This window comes from Corythoichthys intestinalis, chromosome 17, assembly GCF_030265065.1.
Source record: "Corythoichthys intestinalis isolate RoL2023-P3 chromosome 17, ASM3026506v1, whole genome shotgun sequence".
Lineage (NCBI taxonomy): Eukaryota > Metazoa > Chordata > Actinopteri > Syngnathiformes > Syngnathidae > Corythoichthys > Corythoichthys intestinalis.
Genome location: NC_080411.1, coordinates 27,602,912 through 27,625,002, shown reverse-complemented (window position 1 = coordinate 27,625,002; position 22,091 = coordinate 27,602,912). Strand labels below are relative to the sequence as shown.

Sequence of the window (22,091 nt, the reverse complement as noted above, 5' to 3'; positions counted from 1 at the left end):
TCTGGGATTTTTGCTCACCGTTCCTGTTATCATTTTGACGCCACGGGGTAAGGAGGGAGTTGAAAGTCCGTGTTGCCCAACAACAGCCCCAAAACATCACTGCTCTAGAGGAGATCTGCATGGATGAATGGGCCAAATACCAGCAACAGTGTGTGAAAAGCTTGTGAAGTTACAGAAAACGTTTGGCCTCCGTTATTACCAACAAAGGGTACATAACAAAGTATTGAGATGAACTTTTGGTAATGACCAAATACTTATTTTCTACCATGATTTGCAAATAAATTATTTAAAAATCAAACAATGTGATTTTCTGTTTTTTTTCTTCAACATTCTGTCTCTCATGGTTGAGGTTTACCCATGTTGACAATTACAGGACTCTCTAATATTTTCAAGTGGGAGAACTTGCACAATTAGTGGTTGACTACATACTTATTTACCCCACTGTAGATAAAAAAACAGAACAAAAGAATTGCTCATAATCCCTAATTTCAGTTCATTTGTAAGTCACTATCAGGGCTCCAGACTGCCAGCAAATGGGGGCATTTTGTGACTAAAATTAGAGCCAGTGCAAATATTTTTTTCATCTGCTCGCACTTGCGCGACCAGTAAGATTGCTTTTTTTGTTTGTTTGTTTTTTTTTGTGATAAAATTCTTTCATGGTTAAATCGACTAGTTCGAGGTAATGTAAAGGAGCTGGTTTGCCAAGGGAAAATACAACAGAAGAAAAGGACTTCCGGGCCACTTCCAGGAGAACGAGATTCACAAAACGGCTGCCCCGAGAGGCTCTGCCTGCCTCGGCCACATTTATGCACACGTCCCCCTGGTCGTCTCCGGTTGTGGTTTGTGCTTCCAGGAAATATCCGCGGCGCCACACCATGTTAAGTGCGCAACTGCGTAATGACTGTAACATCCTAAGTATCGATGTTAGACTTTGTCGTTTTCTCAAGATTTATTTCAATCACAACTCTGCGACTGCTTGTAAAAGCAGAGGTTGACCACGCACCCGTGTGATGCATTCAAATGCGTTTATGAAAGAAACTGCTCACAAAATGGACTCGGACAAGCTGGCAACAGAACATAGAAAAAACAGTATATATATAGCCACACACACATAGACTTGCACACACTGTATGGCTCTCGTGGAATCACATTTTAAAATGTGTTGGGTGTTTTGGCTGTCTTGGTCAAAAAGGTTCCTGACCCCTGACTTTAACCCATGACTAAAGATTCTGTTTTCAAGAAAGCCCTCCCGTCTCATCAGACCATAGGACATGGTTCCAGTAATCCATGTGCTTTGCTGACATGTCTTCAGCAAACTGTTTGTGGGCTTTATTGTGTACCGTCTTCAGAAGGGGCTTCCTCCTGGGGTGACAGCCATGCACACCAGTTTGATGTAGAGTGCGGTGTATGGTCTAAGCACTACCCTCTTCAATCTCTGCAGCAATGCTGACAGCACTCCTGTAACGAGTCACACGAAATTTTGGAGGGAAAATGACAAGCAGTACTCAATTTGGACATTTACAGATGCACGTTTTTTTCAAAGGGCTGTACTCACTTTTGTTGTCAGGGGTTAAGATATTAATAGCTATATTTTGAGTTATTTTGAGGGGAAAAATAAATTAACTCTATTATATAAGCTTCACAGAGACTATGTTTCGTTGTGTCAAAGTGTCATTTTGTCAGTTTTCCCATGAAAAGATATACTTACAGTGCCTTGCAAAAGTATTTGGCCCCCTTGAACCTTGCAACCTTTCGCCACATTTCAGGCTTCAAACATAAAGATATCAAATTTAAATTTTTTGTCAAGAATCAACAACAAGTGGGACACAGTCGTGAAGTGGAACAACATTTATTGGATAATTTAAACTTTTTTAACAAATAAAAAACTGAAAAGTGGGGCGTGCAATATTATTCGGCCCCCTTGCGTTAATACTTTGTAGCGCCACCTTTTGCTCCAATTACAGCTGCAAGTCGCTTGGGGTATGTTTCAATCAGTTTTGCACATCGAGAGACTGACATTCTTGCCCATTCTTCCTTGCAAAACAGCTCGAGCTCAGTGAGGTTGGATGGAGAGTGTTTGTGAACAGCAGTCTTCAGCTCTTTCCACAGATTCTCAATTGGATTCAGGTCTGGACTTTGACTTGGCCATTCTAACACCTGGATACGTTTATTTTTGAACCATTCCATTGTAGATATGGCTTTATGTTTTGGATCATTGTCCTGTTGGAAGATAAATCTCCGTCCCAGTCTCAGGTCTTGTGCAGATACCAACAGGTTTTCTTCCAGAATGTTCCTGTATTTGGCTGCATCCATCTTCCCGTCAATTTTAACCATCTTCCCTGTCCCTGCTGAAGAAAAGCAGGCCCAAACCATGATGCTGCCATCACCATGTTTGACAGTGGGGATGGTGTGCTCAGGGTGATGAGCTGTGTTGCTTTTACGCCAAACATATCGTTTTGCATTGTGGCCAAAAAGTTCAATTTTGGTTTCATCTGACCAGAGCACCTTCTTCCACATGTTTGGTGTGTCTCCCAGGTGGCTTGTGGCAAACTTTAAACGAGACTTTTTATGGATATCTTTGAGAAATGGCTTTCTTCTTGCCACTCTTCCATAAAGGCCAGATTTCTGCAGTGTACGACGGATTGTTGTCCTATGGACAGACTCTCCCACCTCAGCTGTAGATCTCTGCAGTTCATCCAGAGTGATCATGGGCCTCTTGGCTGCATCTATGATCAGTTTTCTCCTTGTTTGAGAAGAAAGTTTGGAAGGACGGCCGGGTCTTGGTAGATTTGCAGTGGTCTGATGCTCCTTCCATTTCAATATGATGGCTTGCACAGTGCTCCTTGAGATGTTTAAAGCTTGGGAAATCTTTTTGTATCCAAATCCGGCTTTAAACTTCTCTACAACAGTATCTCGGACCTGCCTGGTGTGTTCCTTGGTTTTCATAATGCTCTCTGCACTTTAAACAGAACCGTGAGACTATCACAGGGCAGGTGCATTTATACGGAGACTTGATTACACACAGGTGGATTCTATTTATCATCATCGGTCATTTAGGACAACATTGGATCATTCAGAGATCCTCACTGAACTTCTGGAGTGAGTTTGCTGCACTGAAAGTAAAGGGGCCGAATAATATTGCACGCCCCACTTTTCAGTTTTTTATTTGTTAAAAAAGTTTAAATTATCCAATAAATGTTGTTCCACTTCACGATTGTCTCCCACTTGTTGTTGATTCTTGACAAAAAAATTAAATTTCATATCTTTATGTTTGAAGCCTGAAATGTGGCGAAAGGTTGCAAGATTCAAGGGGGGCGAATACTTTTGCAAGGCACTGTAAATATCTGCAGAAATGCCAGGGGTTTACTCACGTTTGTGATACACAGTATTTTTTTTTTTTGTCATGAATGCGACACTTTGCATCCATGTCACAGCTGAGTCTCCCTAAAAAAAATTCCCATGTTAACCTAATTTGTTAGCCGTATACATGTTGATGTCAAAACTGATAGAGAATAAAATACAGGTTCATAAGTTTGTAGTTTTATGGACTTATTATGAAAGTATTTATCGGTTAAAGAGTGAAAATATGAGGGAAACTTAGCATGTCGATTTACAGTGTGCGCCCCTGAATCTTCAGCATGCGCCCCAAAATTTTAAGTTAGGGGCCGCTGTGCTCCTAGTAAAAAAAAAATGGTAGTCTGGACTCCTGAAGTATAAAGATGAAGATTTACTTATGCTAATTTCATACCCATTGTAGTATTTATATATAGATGTGCTAATATTCAGCATCGAATTCATACGGATTTTCAATTATTATTGACAATTTGTTTAATTGTGACAGGTGGAAACATGACAACAATGAAAAATGTGCAGAAATGATTTTGATGATACAAATACTGTACATGAGATATTTTCTATTAGATATATATTTTCCCTCTTCATATTAAGGGTTTAACCGAGCCAACAGAGTTGTCGGTGTGTGTTTAATGGAGAAACTCGACATGTAAATGGCTTCACACAAAAAAGTGAAGTGATGAAACACAAATATGTTTCTAGACCTGCCTGGTATTCATGAACAAAACAGTCCAATGTCATTGTATTCACAGCATCCATTTCATCCTCTACTAATCCAAACACGACACAGACCTGTTAAACTTGGACGAACTTGGCACTTGGCAGCTGAGACATGTTTTACTGGTATCATAGCAGCTCTGAGCATGCTGTGATATGGTTTCACAGGTGTTCAGAATGAGAAGCAGGGATATAAATCTTGACTGGCCTTAAATCTCAGTGGATGTATCCACCTTCTCTGTCCTCCTCTAAGTCCAATGAGTCAATGAGTTATTTTCTAGCTCTTTCCAAAGGACTCTCAAACTGAACAGCGTTGTCATTCATCACAACATCCAAGTGAAAGATGATAAGGACTAAAGTTACTAATGCTATTAGAAGAGAGGACATGATATCATATTCTTCTTTTTTTTTTTTTTAAAAGAATCGCTACGCGCCTTGGAAAACAGAAAATTGTAGCCACTTTCACCCATGGCTGGAACTGACGCTATCCGACTTTGCACAAGGGATATTTTGTGACATACAGTAATTGTTTATATTTCGCACATTGTATAAAAATTCCAATTTAAAAACTAGTAGTAAGAACAAAAGAAATAGCTGTGGCACTCGTAAGATGCCGTGTCTATAGGAATATCAATTACAGCATCATTACAAATTTCACATGTATGCACTCATGTACAGTATAATACACATTAGATGCTTTTTGGTTTTCATTTTCCAAAAAGATGAAAAGTGTACCCTTAACAGTATGTACCGTGTTTGCAATAAAACACTCAATGTTTGAAAATGTCACAAAATACAACTTCAAGAGAAAAATGTCTTCAAGTAGTCAGACACTGAAAATCTGTCTGCAGCCTTTAACTCAACTGATCCCCTGTGATCACAGCAGCTGAATGGAAAAAAATCAGAAAAACAGTCTGATTCAAGCCTTTTCAAACACCAGCTGCCCGCTCCAGATGCTTTACTCCATGTGGCTTTACTTTTTCTATCAGTGAAGAAAGACTGGGTTCACAGAGCTTGAGTGAGGGTGGTGGCCGAAGTCATAAACACTTGAGTACAGCATTACAAGCAAACGCTGTCCTAAAGACACACATGTACGAGTATGACATGGGGCCATCTGGATGAGAGGAGGATCCACGGATTCATTAAGAGATCAACAAGGCAACCCTGTGAGTGATCTCTGTAAGAGATAAGCTCCTGTAAATGGACGGATGAGCATCCTTGAACGACTTCACTTAAACACTGACATAATCACAGCGAAATATAAGTCAAGAGAAGCCATACACCCCGAAAATCAAAAAATACAGTATTTAACGTACTGGGGAAAATAGATGTAATTCATTCATTCATTCATTTTCCATGCCGCTTTTTCCACACGAGGGTCGCGGTAGATGTAATTCAATATTATTTAAGTTTTAGTCCCCGACTTTGGTTCCTTCGTTTGTTGTCTTCCTCCAACGCGTTGGCATTTCATCCGTTCTGTTCATGGCTCATATCTTCACTAGCTCCGCAGCAATTCATGGCTGTCCAGATTACTGTAGCTATTTTGTGTTTCTAAACAGACTAATTACAAATAAATCCATTTAACTGGCTTGTCTCACAAATCACCTAAATTAAAGTGTGGCGTGGCCTCAATTTACAAGTAATTTGTTTTTTCAGACAAAGTGTACCAGATCATTCCTGGTTAGCTGCTTTCAAACATGCACAGTGAGACAGCACGCTCTCGCTAGCAGTGAACCCTAACCCTGTTTTTTGTTTTTTAAGGTAATTGTAATGTCTTCAGAAAGGCAGCAATTGTGCAGAGACATGGCTTCCTGGATCCCTTTTATATACACCAGTCTCCATACATTCCCTTAGCCTGGATTAAACGGCATTATATGAATGATAGGAATGTCCCGATTGCATATTTTTGCACTCGAGTCAAAGTCAACTGATTCTGAGAATCTGCCGATACAGAGTCCCGATCCAATACAAAAAAAAGTTTTTTCTGCTTTGACATTCAAGCTGCCAAGAACATCCTCTCACTTACACCATGAATGAGTTGCTACAGCCCACTTCAGACTGCGTACCAAGCTTAACAATGATTAACACATTCGTGCCTTTGATCGTGAATCTACTGAGGCGTCTCTGGCTAGATCAGAGCTACAAACCTGTCAATCATCATTAACTTTAAGTACAAAATACCAGCTGCACTGGTGACCAAGAAAAAAAGTTTGATCACACTGCTTTTCAGGAGAGAGGGTGAGGGGCTGTACGAGCATGAAGCAAAAAAACAAATGTTTTTTTGAATTAAAAACCCGATCCTTTTCACCCGATTCCGAGCTTCATAAAAATGGCGCGATTGGCTGATTTCCGATCATGTGATGGGATTGGGACATCTCTAATGAATACAATGTGGTCATAGCGAGTCAACCAAAGTCTTTCCAAACAGAGCTATTCAAGTCTGGTGAAGTCTTCTACTTTTAGTATTGCAATATATCGCAAACCCCCCAAAAATCGGAACGTCAGTATTTTCCAATATCATTCAGCCCTACTCTACATCATCAAACAGTTCGTCTGATGCGTAACACTACTACTTTTATTTAGACGACAACACTTATTACTACAGCTGATCTAGGATTGTGACTAAATCTGAAGGTGGTAAATTACTGCGTAATGTCCGATTAAAGTAAACCGTCAGATTCTGTTCACACATAAGCGTGAGCTGTTTAAATACCGTCACATTACCGGAATTCAAACCATGTCTGAAAGAGACTTGGGAAGGGCTGGCAGTCTGAATGATCACTGCCAGCCACCCGATTTCTATTGCCGTGATTGGCAGCCAATGAGTTAATCACAAAACATGAAATGCTCTCAACCACTGTTTAGTTTTGTTTTTTTAGGGGAAGAGATTTTTCAGGTTCAATGCAAAAGATGGTGTTGGCCACGTAGTCTAGTAGATTATTTCCCATTCCTGTCTGTGTCAATTTGTGCAAAGCTATGCGGTAAAAGTAATGTATTTCATTGAGGATTCTAATTTTAAGAAGCAAATGTACAAACACAAACTGCAACATTTTTCTGAAAAATCTCAATTCTGTATTTTGTAAATATACTGTAGCAAAAATGAGTATGTTATAGTATTTCTGATAAATATTTCAACAGCTAATTAGTGCATAAGTACCAAAATTGGAAGTAAGTGTGGAGCAGAAGTTTGTCAGCAACAACAAAAAATAAATGCCCCCATTAGGGCAGTCTGGACAAGTGAAATCACAACTGTGGTTGATCCTATCAGACTGTTATACCCAGTCTTGGTCATTAAAAAGTCTTCAAGTGTCATTATTCAAATTGAATTGAACTGAGCAATCACTGAACTCAACAATACATTGTGAAATGATTCATATGCCTTGATAAAACCTCATTAATATGAACCTTTCTCTTTTGAATTCATACTAAATAACAACCAACACAGGCGACAAAAAAGTGTTGCGTTCACAGGGCAAAAGTAAAACCGTTTCCATTGCATGTCATCACGAGCGTGCATAGCACTGATGTGTTCAATACCCTCATCTTTCTCACGACCACTTTAATCTAAATAATGCATATTCCTGTTGATACACACCGCTACGTGCATTGAAATAAAAACAAGTTCACAATACTGAAGTGGAAAAGACACTCGACTGTGAATTTAACAACAAACACACCTCGCTGGTAACAGATCCAAATTAATTTTGGGGTGTAAAATGCACCGGAACCGCCGCCGAACGTCCCAGCGGGCTAACTCGGCTAACGTTAGCCGCTGCTGCCTCCCCCGGTCGAGGTCCAGATGTTGTTAACACAGAAGACGAGGATGCTCGCGTCGACGTCCAGGTGGCGACTTAACTGAAAAGCTTACTTAGAAAATGAAAGCTTACCTTGTAGTACGATTTATTCATACACATTCAAATGTGTATGGTGCTCTTTCTCGGTGGAGATGTGAAACCTAGCTTAGTCCAAGTGAAACCGAGCAATGTTGTGACGGAGTGAGCAAGTGCCTCACAACGAAATAGTATAATCAAAACGAGAGAGACAGACTGAAGGGGCGAGAGAGAGAACAATGAAAACAGTCAGTAAAATCGAGGATGAGAAACGACATTCACTGAGAGAGACTGTATTGGCTTTAGTACAAATTTTGTTTATCTTATGACCTAAATTTGTGACTTGGCTCTAGGGATTCTCCCCTTCGTTCGATGATACATTGGCTCCCCTAGTGGCGAATCGGTGGAGTGCCAAAATTAAGAGCGACGGCGAGAACGAAAAGTGGTATTTGGTATGTGGCATTTTTTTGGTATGTGGCAAAATGGATTTTGGGATGTGGCATTTTTTTGTATGTGGCAAAATAGATTTTGGTATGCTGCATTTTTCTTTGGTATGTGCCATATTTTGGTATGTGGCAAAATTGATTTTTGTATGTGGCATTTTTTTTTGTGTCAAAATGGATTTTGGTATTGCATTTTCTTTGGTATGTGACATATTTTTGGTAAGTGGCAAAATGGATTTTTGTATGTGGCATTTTTTTGGGGTATGTGGCAAAATGGATTTTGGGATGTGGCATTTTTTTGTATGTGGCAAAATGGATTTTGGGATGTGGCATTTTTTTGTATGTGGCAAAATGGATTTTGGGATGTTGCATTTTTCTTTGGTATGTGCCTTTTTTTTTTGTCTGTGGCAAAATGGATTTTTGTATGTGGCATTTTTTTTGTACGTGGTAAAATGGATTAATAGTATGTTGCATTATTCTTTGGTATGTGCCTTTTTTTTTTTTGTCTGTGGCAAAATGGATTTTTGTATGTGACATTTTTTTGTATGTAGCAAAATGGATTTTGGGATGTGGCATTTTTTTTGTATGTGGCAAAATGGATTTTGGTATGTTGCATTTTTCTTTGGTATGTGCCATTTTTTTGGTATGTGGCAAAATGGATTTTGGGATGTGGCGTTTTTTTGGACGTGGCAAAATCAGTTTTGGTATGTTGCATTTTTCTTTGGTATGTGCCGTTTTTAGTATTTGGCAAAATGGAATTTGGTATGTGCCATTTTTGGGGGGGGTATGTGGCATTTTTCTATTTTTTTGGGTATGTGGCAACGTGGCTTTTGATATATAGCATTTTTGAATGTGGCAAAATGGCTTTTGGTATATGGCTTTTTTTTTATGTAGCATTTTTTGCCGGCCATGCATATCCATGCCATTGACGGCTATGCACGTCCAATTTTTCCATTCATTTTGAATGGCAGAAAAATGTGTCGTTGTGATAGTTGACCATACACTTTATATTACAGCTCACTGACATTCAACTGGCCCCCAAGTAAGGCTATGCCATTGACGGCAATGCACGTCCAAATTTATTCATTTTGAATGGCAGAAAAACGTGTGGTTTTGATTTTTGACCATACACTGCTGGAAATTAAAATATATCAATAAATAAATAAAAAATAATAAATAAGTATAAATATATTAAAATGTATGCATCAAGGCATGTTTGAATATTTAAAATTGGAAGAAATAAATGAATTGACAATTGAAATCAAATAAAGTTTGAACTTTGAAACAAATCAGTTTGCAGCTATCTGTCCGTAAGGCTTTATTCGTAGACTATGACATGCATCGTTGTCAAAACTGCTGGGGTTATGCATGTTGAGCAGGGGGAAAACGAGTTTATATTTTTAAGTGATTAGTTCTCATCAATCGATAGAAATCCATCCAGACACTATTCGTTGTTCCGATGTCTACCAACAGGCGTCGCAATCGCCACAGAAAGCAATCGCTAACGTGCGGAGGATGGTGATGTCATGTCACTTTCTCAATTCCATCCCAATTACGTTTATATTTCTCGAGTTTCCATCCAAATTTAGCTACTCTGCCTTAAGTACAGACCCTATCCAAAAACATTAAATTTTCAAAAATTTGAAAATCATCGAAAAGTTGATTTGTCGAAATGAAAACTTTACATGATATATTAATTTTGAGGGGAAAGGTCTGTACATCTCCACTAAAGATGGGCATAGAGAGAAGAGGGATTTCTTTTTTTTAAATACAGTAGATAGAGCCTGGTACATACAATTATGAAAATCAACATTTATTTGAGTGTACAATTTATGACATTGCAGTGTATTCTGTTTATCTAAAGACACAACTGTAAAGTAAAAACCGGACACTCGACACGACAGTCAGCTTTGCTGTGCACAATAGAGAGGTTTCTTTTTAGCATGTAAATTTTGTTTCCTGAGGAAAAAATCAATCCGACACTTATGCTATTGATCCAAAGATCCCTTTACCATTAAACATTTGCAAATTAGATGACAACTCTTATAACCAGAAAATCTGTGGGAAATTATTTGAGGCATGTACAAAGTACAATTATAAGTACGTACTACATACTATAGGAACGTTTTCAGATAAGGAGATTACGTTTTGAATGAATTCAATAAAATGTTAACTAAAAGAATTTTGAACACATTTGAAGATGGATGAAAGTGAATTGTATTTTGAGTTTAGTAAAAAAAAAAAAAAAAAAAAAGGATACATCAAATTGAAATTTGTTTATTTTTGAATTTTAAAAAAAGGAAATTCGAGATATACACTGCAACAAGTAATCAAGAACAAATGACTAAATTAACGTGGGGAAAAGAAAAAAAAAAGGACTATACAAAAAGCAAAAGCTGCAGCAATTATCGTCTCTTTTGGAACATATTTCCTCTTCCCATTCCACCACGCCCTCTGCCTCTTGCAGCCACTGTAGAGAAAGACAAGACAACAGTTTGAGTGAGTGACAAACTGTGCACATCAACTAAGGACGCACATTTTACACATCTGATCCAATACCCAAACCTGAGTCATCTACCGATATCGATACAATTCCAATACCAAATTTTTATTATTATATTTATAATCGTTAATATTATCCTGGCCTCGCCATTTGAGCGATTTACTCTCTTACCGTAATTAAAAAAAAAAAAACTTAAGAGATAGACGGATTATCGGCGTCAATATTTGGAAATTTGACATATATCGTATCAGCATTTTTTTTTAATCCGACCGACCGATATGGAAAAAATCAATTTAAAACTAGGTTATTTCAGCTCAGATGCAACTGCGCCTCTCCTGCACCTGCATTTACCCTGTCCTCTGATTGGTTAAATGGTAAATGGTAAATGGAGTTACACTTGTATTGTGCCTTTCCAAGGCCTTCAAAGCGCTTCACACTATATCCTCATCTACCTACTGGTGACAGAGCAACATATCTTGCTCAAGGATAGTTATACAAGGTCATCAGGGCTGAGAATAAAACCCACAACCTCTGGGTTGGGGAACAACTACTCTTAAGGCCGAGTTATACTTCCGCGTCAGACCTGCGCCGTCAAGGAAGACCCGAGTTACGACCCTGCGCCGTAGCCTGACGCGCGCCTCTCGAATTTTATAACCTTCGCGTCGCGTAGACGTGTATGACGTGGCGAAAACGGACTGTGATTGGTCCGCTCAGACTGTTGTTTCCGGTTTAGCGCGAAATCACCGTCATTGTGGAATAGAATCAAACATTATTTTTTACACGCAAAAATTGACCAAGCCGACGGGAGTATCATCGAAGAGCAAGTCTCGTCAAGACATTATTGTGATTGCCAAATGGCAAGGTCGGCGATTGGGAAAAAAAAAAAAAAAATTGAAGAACCACCGAGACGTGTGTGTTCGGAATCGAGTGGCCACACGAAGCGGTGACCCAGTCGGCCAAAAACTGCCAACTTTTTATCACTTTGTCGTATTTTTGGTTGGTGCACTTCATTTATTGTGTACATATGTTTGCTGTGAGTCTGACTTATTTACGTGTCACACTTCAAGTATATGAAGAATAAAGCACAGATTTGGTGTCAATAGAATTGTTTTGATCTTTAATTTTCAGTAACAGACAGTTCACACACGATACATCATCACTGATTGAGAGTGCCTCGGTGCTTTTTATGATAACGTTAAAATCAAGGCTCCCAACGCAGTTTGGGAAGTTCCATAGACGCCAGAAATCTGCTATGGCTTCACACTGGCTGGTTGTAGGACACGGCAAACAAATCGGGCTGGAGGGCTATGCAGACCTTGCACGCAGTGCTCGACGCCAGTTTGAAGCTAGCCGCCACAGCTAGCTCTCTCCACCCGAGTCTAAAACTGTGCGGCATCAAAAGTCGGCCAGACCGCCTCGAAACAGTCTTCTGCGTCGCCTGCCCCTCAACATTTGTATGTTCAATATTTATTCAGTGTTGATGAGCAGAATATTTACTTTAAAGAGTTCCATCTTGCATTGTTTATTTTTTCACCGACTAGCGGAAGCCAACAAGCATGCCCCAAAACCATACAAACATAATGCCACATCCCTCTAGTGGCTTGGTGGTGAATTACAGAGCAACGAGTTCCCTCACCGCAGATCTATCGAATGTCGAATGACGCCGTAGTCGCTGCGCCGTCACCGCAACGCGGGAGTATACCTCAGGCTTTACACTGGACAACGCCAAGCCCCAACTGGCAAGGGCATTTAACAAACATGCTTTTGGCATGTCAATTAATACAATTTTTCCACTTTTACTGCAAATAAATATCAACTCCAATATACAGTTAACGGCCTCACTAACTGCTAATAATCAGTATCGGTCCTCAAAAACCCGTATCGGTCGATCTGTAATTTAGATACATAAAATAGAACAATGTTAAATCCACAACAACACAAACATCAGTATGGGGGGCACACAATATATTAGTATACATTTTGCAAGCCCCTCCAACATAAGTCTTTTAAACAAGTTATTTAATGTGTCTATTGTGAATATCTGGTAAACTAAAAAAGATTTGACAGAATTTGGTTGATTTATTTTTATTCAAATACAAAACGAACAAAGTTTAAGTGGTCAAGTCAAGTAAATAGTTGGACAGCTAAGGAGTCCATGGACAACACGTTTGCATTGGTAGGGTTGTTCTCTTGTTGTGTTCCAAGAGTTTACTATTGGAAACTCTCCACAGCACTTGCACAAGATGGGAAACCTGAAGACCATTACAACTTCTCGGCGTAAAAATGCACGCAGGTACAACTAGGTACACATCTCAAGGCTTTTGGACCGTTTTGCCATTTAGTTTGTTAATGTTGACACTTTTATTGTTTTACTTGTATTTAACTGATGTACCTTTTCAGTGAATATGTACTGTACGTCATTAAAAATATGGCTGATTCATTTGTTTTCATTTTTAATTTCACTCTACCCAATGTTGATATCAAAATTGTTCATTTAAAGCAACGACCCACAAAAGGACTATTGCATCATCCTATCAGAGTTTATTTCACTGTCTTGTTTTGACTAAGCACAACGTATTAGCGAGGACAGTACACTGACCATACCAGCAATTTTATTTTGATTATGCACGTTGAACGCCGCCATTTTAAACCGAAAGCTGCGATGGACTTGGAAACAGGCAAAACAGCACTCACTCATGAATATGGACCCTAAATCAAACAAACTAGCAATGGCTATCCGTTCATTAAAAAAAACTGAGGCGCACGGTATCGGTGCTCCTCTAGTTACATTTTGACAACGCAGGGAGCACAACCACATTCGTGTGCCTTGAATGACAAGGCCTGAGATATAGCTCATGGATCGAAAATTTTCACAAGTCTGCATGAGCCCATGCGTGAATTAAGCTTGTATCGGGACCGATACCTATACTGGATCGTATCAGCCCCATCACTAATATCAACCCATGGGAGCAATAGTCAATTATTGCATCAACTATCCCACTGGGAAAGTATGACGAAGGGCTTTTGCTCTGATTGTTTATTGAAATCACATTAGTCTTCGGTTAACACTGTTAGTGCAGACAAGGTTTGGAAAGGTGTTACTGACCTTGCGCTTTGAGAATGGCAGCCTTTCCTCTCCCAGCACCAGAGCCCTGGTTCTTATTCTTCATACTCTTCAGCATTGGCGCATTCTTTAGCATGTCGGGTAAAATCAAGAAGCGAATCTTGCTGCCGCGGATGTACACCTGCTCCAGCTGGGCCACCCGCCCATCACGATAGGTCACTGTGATGTTAGACATCTGTTAAGCAGGGGAATAAACAGCAAGGTCAAATTTGCAACTCAATATAGTGCTTGCCATGTTATTACAAAGTACAGGAGAAACTACGTTTTTAATTCATATTTTATAGTGCCGAGTGTCAACTCAAACCTAAACCTTTTAACGAGATTCCCTTGAATTATCTGACACTTATTCATTAAATTTGCGCTTTTGAATTAAAGTAGTGTAAAAGAGTACACATGTTGCGAATCAAAACAGCGCGTCTAGCAACATCTCACCTGGCAGTTCATGTTGTCCTCAGCCTCAATAAGTTTGCCCCTATACACCTCTCCAGTGTTGGTCTCACAGGTCACAATGTGGCCCTCGGCCTCATGCAGGACTTTGATGGGCACGCCGATTGACATCTTGAGCTAGTTCGCTACAAAATATGCAACAATATAATTCATAACAAAATTATACATCTTAAATTCAACTAACGAATAGAAACAATATTTTGCTTACACAAGCTTGTGTAACGAGTACTACTGTACACTACTTTTACTTTATGTTCATCTTGTAGTTTTAGTTCAGAAGCCTAAGGCGCCATGCTGCCTCTCACAGGTCAATCTTGGTACTACATTATTCATTGTTACCCGAAAATGTGTTGGTCCTGTTGTTGGTCATTTTGACGCTTAAAGAGTAGTAAGAATACAAACACAATCATTTTCACTTAATTTATGTAATTTTCCCACGTTTTAATGAACCTGTGTAGGTGCACTACACTTAAGTGAAGACTATGCTATTACAAACGACTAACATTACGTGTATGTACCCACAATGGTCAACATTGATGATCAAAATGCCACTATCCGTGGAAAATGTTGTGCATATGCGGTTGTTTTCGAGCCTTATTTTGTTATTAATAGCATCCCCATAAGGTGCCGCGCGAAGCTATTGCTAACTGTAATTGCTACAATCGGCTGGCGAACACTAACAAGTCTCAAGAAAAGTAAACAACTTGAAATAAGTCCCAGACATACACGGTAAAATATTAACTCATAAATGCATACCAACATCGATACTGTAGTTACATTAAACGCGAATGGTAATTATTAACAAATCTCTAATATCATGGAATGAAGGAACCATGTTGGACCAAAGAATGAATTACGGCCACACGTTCAATTCAATACGCATTGAAACATTATAAAATTAGAGCACCGGTCTAATTTCAGGTTTTATGTTGGAATTACCTGAGATTATATGAGTGAAATCGAGTTTTCCGCTTAATGTAGTCAGACAAAAAACTCTACAACGTGGGTTTGTCGATTTCTTACGCCTTTTGGAGCCTTTTTTTCCGCTTACCCACAATGCAGCACAATTGTATAGAAACACTTCCGGTTAAGTCACTAGTGCATTGTGGGACTGGTAGTTTTTGCGTGAGATATTTGTTCTGTCATTTTTTGAAATTTCGATACAACAAAGTCGCAGAAGTGTTTTTCTTCATTTGACTTGGCTTCCTTATAAAGCCACAGTTTTGAGCTTTGACTGATGAGGGCAGTATTGCATGAGATCACATTAAAAACTACTAATTTAGAGCGTTTGATCCAATAAATAAACCATGCTACTTTGCAGTTTTGGGACCTTTCGTTCATAAGAACAGTGTGTTTATGTCGGCGTCTTTTGTTGATGTTTATTTCAGAATCAAAGGGTAGGCACAATTTTTTTTTCAATAATTTTTCAATAATTTATTTGTAATTTACTGGGGTTCATAAGTACAGTATTTGTACCTCTTAGAAAATCATTGCTAATATTTAGTGCAGAAGCCTTTGTTTGCAATTACAGAGGTCAGACGCTTTCTGTAGTCTTTCCTCACTAGGTTTTCACATATGGAAACAGGGATTTTGACCCATTCCTCCACACAAATCTTCTGTAGATCTGTCAGGTTTTGGGGCTGTCTTTGAGAAACACGAAGTGCCAGCTCCATCCAAATATTTTCTATTGGAATGAGGTCTGGAGACTGGCTAGGTCACTCCAGAACCTTGATATGATTTTTACGCAGCCACTCCATGGTCAGCTTGGCTGTGTGCTTCGGATCATTTTCATGTTGGAAGATCCAGCCACGACTCATCTTCAAGTCTTTCACTGAGGGAAGGAGGTTGTGGCTCAAAATCTGATGATACATTTCACCATTCGTCCTCTGCTTTATACAGTCTAGTTGTCCTGTTCCCTTTGCCGAAAAGCAGCCCCAAAGCATGAGGTTTCCACCCCCATACTTCACAGCGGGGATGGGGTTCTTGGAATTGTTCTCATCCTTCTTTTTCCTCCACACACGACAAATAAAGTTTGCACCAAAAAGTTCTACTTTGGTCTCATTTGACCACATGACTTTCTCCCATGACCCCTCTGCATCATTCAGATGGTCCCTGACAAACTTCATACAGGCCTTCACTTGTACGGGCTTCAACAGAGGAACTTTCTGGGCAATGCATGATTTTAAACCATTGCACCATAGTGTTCTACTGACTTTGAAACTGTGCATCCAGCTCTCTTCAGGTCATTGACCAGCTCCTGCTGTGTACTTCCAGGCTGAGCCCTCACTTTTCTCATCATGAGTGATGCCCCACGAGGAGAGATTTTACATGGAGCCCAATCCAAGGTAGGTCATCAGTCATTTTTAGCCTTTTCCTTTTTCTAACAATTGCTATAACTGTTGATTTATTCTCACCAAGCTGCTTTCCAGTTGTCCGATAAACTTTTCCAGCTTTTTGGAGCTCAACAGTTTTTTCTCTGGTGTCTTTCGAACGCTCTCTGGTCTTGCCCATGGTAGCAGTTGGATTATGACTGATTGTAGAGTGCATTGGTAACAACAATAAGCTTAAATGGGTGGTGGGTGGGTGGCTACTCATGGGGTATAGTTGGACTTTTTTTTAAGGTACACTGACAATTCTTTTTCATAATTATTGCTGATTCTCAGGGGTACAAATACTTATGAACGCCAGTAAATTACAAATAAGTTACTTAACTCATTCACTCCGAGCCATTTTCACCAGAGCAAGGCCCTTCGCTCCCGGCCGTTTTACTGGATTTTGACTGATTTTGCAACGCCCACAGAAAATTCTGTTCTATTGCTATATAAACATGGAACTCACCAAAAGAAAGATTAGACTCTCTTCTTTCAGCAGGAAAAAAAGTTAATTCATAACTTTTTCCATTCTTTAGAAATCAGCATTAGAAAATAGCTTAGTTTGAGCAATTTTCCAATTTCTGATGAAAAAAACAGAGAAATTGAGCTTTTTGTGAAAGCATACATTTCAAACAAAACTTTGAGTCTAACACAGCTATTTTTTGCTTTAGTTACATCCCAAACATCTGAATATTGTTTTCCTTTTACAAAATATCATAAAGAACAAGACAAATAGAGCTTTTGATTGCAAACTAACAATTTTTTAGCACAAAACTAACTGAGAGATGACGCCGTTGTCGCCGAGATGACGCTGTTGTCCCCGCGATGACGCTGTTGTCGCCGCGACAGCCGGGTAAACTTTTCTCTCATCGCTGCCTGTCTCATAAAGATGGATTTTTTTGAGTCTCAGCGGAGTATGCTTGGCGAGCAGCACGGACTCTGCTGCACTGGTGGTCCCGGTCGTTCTGCTCGGTTGTCCAGCGTCTAGCATCCCGGGCGTCCTCTCGGTTGTTCTGCTCGGTCGTCCGCCGCCTGGCATCATTCTGCCGGTGCTCCGACCGTGCGGCCTGGCCGTTCGTTGCCGTTAAATCGGGTTGCGGGTCTTACCAAATGCGCTACTGCCCTCCACTGGCCAGTTTTATTGCTTTAAAATGGATTTTCACCTTTGTGCTTTGGAGCTAAGTTGAATCAGGACCCAGAGATGTCTTTTATGGAAAAAAAAAAAAAAAACGTAAAAGACGTACGTCTTTGGGACACTGAAACCATTAAAATAGAACGTATTTATATGTTTTTGGGAGCAAATGAGTTAAAAAAAACCATACAATGTGATTTCTGTTTTTTTTTTTTTTTTTAATTTAGATTATGTGTCTATGACTGGAAATGCATCTCTGATTGAAATTTCAGACTACTATTCTCTAAGTGGGCGAACTTGCAAAATCACAAAGGTTGCAAATACTTCTGCTCCTGTATATATACATACACACACGTTAATGATTATTGTACGTGTATTTTTCTCCCCCATGTACACAGCAGATCATAGGGGCAAACTGGTGGGTTTTGTCCCACTGTTTATGTTGTAATTAGCTGTCAAAGATGGAGTGACGGCCGACCTCTTTGGACCAGAGAGGGCCGACCTATTGCATACATGCACGACGGATCTTGCAGGAGCAGCAGTTTTTAAAATAAATTTCTTTATGTTATCAAGTTATATGTATGAGTAATTAAAATGTTTACTTATCACAATGCAAAACACAAGCTAAAGAAAAACTTGTATTTTCCCCATTAGCAAGACATGAGAAACGCATGCAACTAGTATGGAATGAGCTAATGCTACGTGATCATGAGTGTCAGTTCCTGGAAACATGGCCCTGTAAAGCACATAAAAGTTGATTAATCATAGACAGGCAGTCTTTCTCAAAGTAAAAGGGATTTTAATGGGGAAAGAAAAATTGTAATGGCACAATAAAAAACATCATCAAATAACCCTGCATTTGATTTCCATTGCATTAAGCTCTACGGCTGGCGTCAGTGTGAGGCCTCTCTGTAAACACCCCTTGCTGAGTGGTCTGTAGTGTTGGGCGATGTGCACTGTGTGTATGTGTATCTATGTCTACAAACGTGACTCTAAAAGCAGCCTCATCGCAGGCATATGGTCTCATATTTGACCTGATAAAACAATCTTTGTTTTGGTTGCATTGGTGAATTCAACGTAAAACTCAGTGAAGCGGGAACATGTTGCTAAGTAGTTATCAAATCACTCATCAAACCAGAGCAGGCCCTACCAAGCCAACGTGGCGCCATAGACGAGTTTTTTTGGGCACTCTCCAATCATTTGTGAACAACTTTGTACGTCATTTACAAAAGTAATCATATAATATTGTTTCGATTTAATTGTGATAATGCGAAAAAAACAGCAATGAAAAACATTAGATACAATGAATGGTATTTACTAATACTATATACAATTAAAAAAGTAAATCAGTAGCACTGATCAGGCCAATGTAGACACTGACTGAGTTGTTTTATAATCTATACTTAAGACATTTCCATGTCACTATGCTACAGATATACAGATACTGTAGTTAAAAAGCCCATAATTTTGTACATTTGACGAAATTTGGTAAGGTACTGACAATGTAGAGGTTTACTCGCCTGACTTAAGTGTAACCTAGGTTTCAGTTCCCGTAATATTAAATAAATGAGTCTGCAAGGTTGCCAATGTGCCTTGTAATCGGCTGGCATCCAATCCAGGGTGTCCACTAGGGTCCAAATCCTGAATGTTGAAAATGGAAGGATAACTTGAATGGGTTTTTACATGTGTAGGACTGTTAAAAATGTTGAACAGTCAAATTAATAATAAGTCTTTTTGATGTTCCCATAAGAATGTTGTGTTGTGTTGTCAGTAACGCGTTAGTTAGTAACGCGTTACTGTAATCTGATTACTTTTTTCAGTAATGAGTAATCTAACGCGTTCATTTTTCTACACCAGTAATTTGATTAAAGTTAGTTTCCTTAGTGTCTCTGCGTTACTATTTTTTCATTGCCTCATAACGTATGTAGAATGAAGAATATTGTAGTCATGTACGAAGAGCATTTTGAATAGAAAATGCTAAAATAAAAGGTTCCCGGTACGTGTTTCCATGACAACCTCTTAGCTATTTCCTGTTTTGGTCTCGCGTCACGTGTTGTGGGACAGAGGCGAGTGGACATTCGCGCCGAGTGTTGAGACGTTGCGAGGGAATTTTGATCTGTGAATGAAGGTGAGTATTTTTCCTTCATTCTGGAGGGTATCAGCAAAAGGTTGGACCCCCCACATGCGCGGCCGTTTCGTAGCTTTGCCGTAGCAACGACGGGCAGTCATCACTCCAAGTTGGCAAGCTTTGTTTACATCATATGCGTGTTGTACATTTATGCAGTGAGGTGATGTGTTTGTTTAGCATCAGTGGGATGTGTTGTAAGTCCGATTGAGTGTAAAGTGCTTAGTTGCCGCCACGTTTTGTGGCCAAATTGACCGCGTGTGTGTTGAGAGGAGTACTTCCGGGTTGTTAATGAGCACGGCTGCACGTGCATCCGTGCCTGCCACCACCTTTGTGTTTATTGCACTGTACAATCTACTTGTGTGTTGTTGATTATTGTGCTGTCAGTTTGCATTGTTTTACATTGGCACTGATATGCTGTTAACCATAACCCGAAATTCAGAAGTTTCGACATTAGGCTTACGGTAATCTTAGAGTTACCGGGGTTTAATTGGTCGATGGAGGTGATTTCAACAAATTCCAAGCAGTTTGTCAGATACAGTATTTGTTACTTTCAGGGCTCCGGAATGGCTAAGCTAGCGCGAAATTCTGATATTCCCCTTTAAATTCAATCATAAGAAAGTCAATTACATGTGATGACATTTTTCTGTTGACCTTCTTATGTTGAGGCGGCAAAGGGAGACAAATGGGTAAAAAGTAACTGATAGATTACTTTTAAAGTAATTTAGTTACTTTGATAATGAAGTAATCAGTAAAGTAACTAGATTACTTTTTTGAGGCGTAATCAGTAATCAGTAATTAAATTACTTTTTCAAATAATCTGTGACAACACTGAGAATAACGTACCCAAAAACATTTGTAAACATTTCAGTACATGAACCTCTCTTTTTTAAATGTTTCCTTCATTTTATAACCCCTTCAGAAACACACACATTCGATTTTCGTGATTTTGGCAATTTGCGCTTTTAACGCAGGTGTCTATAAGTAGTTGAGTGATACTAAACCCGACAGGGACAACGTGGTGTTGGACAAAGGCTGATTTTGCTTCTGCGGTCTGGTGACAGCGTAGACGCATTCGAAGTTTTAAGTCAAGGGAACACGTTTCTCTGTAATTCACCGCCATGCAACTAAAGGGCTGTGGCTTTGTCTTTGTACGTTTTTGGGGGACTCTTCTCGAATTCCTTAGTTTTCCTCCGGTCATTGACAGCCATGGCAACGGAGATGGAACATGTGTATTTACAGCTGCATCTAATCAATATTGAAAAACAAATGTTGTTAATATAAACATTGAAGCGTTGGTGATGCAGAAGACGTTTGCGAATGTTTGAAAACAGTGGTGTTGTTGTGTTGAACCGGAAACAACGTTCTGAGCGGACCAATCACAGTCGTTCAAGGTTTATTTCATGCACGGGTTTTTGGAAGTGCACGTCAGGCTACATCATAGGTCCGCCGTCATCGCTACGCAGAAGCATAAATCAGTCGCCTATGTCGCTCCCAACAGTGCATCAGACACTAACCACAATACTTTGGAAAAGGGTTTTGTCCTCATGCTACACATACTGTTCAAAGTCATTGTCTTGCTGCAGGAGCTCCAGGCGGCATACGCAAAGGACCTTACATTCACTCACCTCAGCACGTTCATTCAAGAGGGCCGGCCTCTCGTATCAGGGGAGCTCTGGCCCTCCACAAGGTCAGAGGGGAACTGTCATGCTTGAATATCATCTGGTGGCTATGGGGCTTTTTGTAGTGGTCCGATAATGCATTGAAGCCCCACACCCTAACTATGGTCCACAAAGGACAGTTGGGTGTGCTGAAGGTGAAGCAATGCTGCAGAGGCCTTGTCTGGTGGTCATACTTTGATAGAGATGTAGAAGCAATGATAAAGGAATGCACAGTGTTCCTTACTAGTTTAAAAATGGGAAAATCCCACTTCCTCCTTTGTAGTCTCTGCCATGGACAAACTGGATGGTTGTCTCTTCTCTCCTGCACTGCAAAGAATTGATTCTCACTGCAGAACGATGACAGATTCTGCAATGAGAGCCTC

General features: G+C 39.7%; 2 protein-coding genes across 2 annotated transcripts in view; both read right to left on the bottom strand.

Moving 5' to 3' along the window:
• Positions 1–8,307, bottom strand: part of LOC130905504 (calcium/calmodulin-dependent protein kinase kinase 2) — a 44,217-nt gene extending 35,910 nt beyond the window's left edge. The window contains exon 1 of the mRNA XM_057818993.1: positions 7,959–8,307. The gene's annotated coding sequence lies outside the window, so the exon portion shown is untranslated. The remainder of the gene's footprint in view (positions 1–7,958) is intronic.
• Positions 8,308–10,136: 1,829 nt separating this feature from the next.
• Positions 10,137–15,505, bottom strand: snrpd3l (small nuclear ribonucleoprotein D3 polypeptide, like). Its single transcript, XM_057819265.1, has 4 exons — positions 15,358–15,505; positions 14,404–14,543; positions 13,954–14,146; positions 10,137–10,814 (listed from the first exon to the last, which is right to left on the bottom strand). Exons 2-4 carry the CDS (start codon positions 14,527–14,529, stop codon positions 10,750–10,752), a joined length of 384 nt encoding a protein of 127 aa, XP_057675248.1. The 5' UTR covers positions 14,530–14,543; positions 15,358–15,505; the 3' UTR covers positions 10,137–10,749.
• Positions 15,506–22,091: the final 6,586 nt, after the last annotated feature.

Coding starts and splice junctions, on each gene's coding strand:
- snrpd3l (XM_057819265.1), bottom strand. CDS start 14,529: ATGTCAATCGGCGTGCCCATCAAAGTCCTGCATGAGGCCGAGGGCCAC. Junction 14,147..14,403: donor AGGACAACATGAACTGCCAG/GTGAGATGTTGC, acceptor CCTGCTTAACAG/ATGTCTAACATCACAGTGAC. Junction 10,815..13,953: donor TGCCATTCTCAAAGCGCAAG/GTCAGTAACACC, acceptor CTTTCTCTACAG/TGGCTGCAAGAGGCAGAGGG.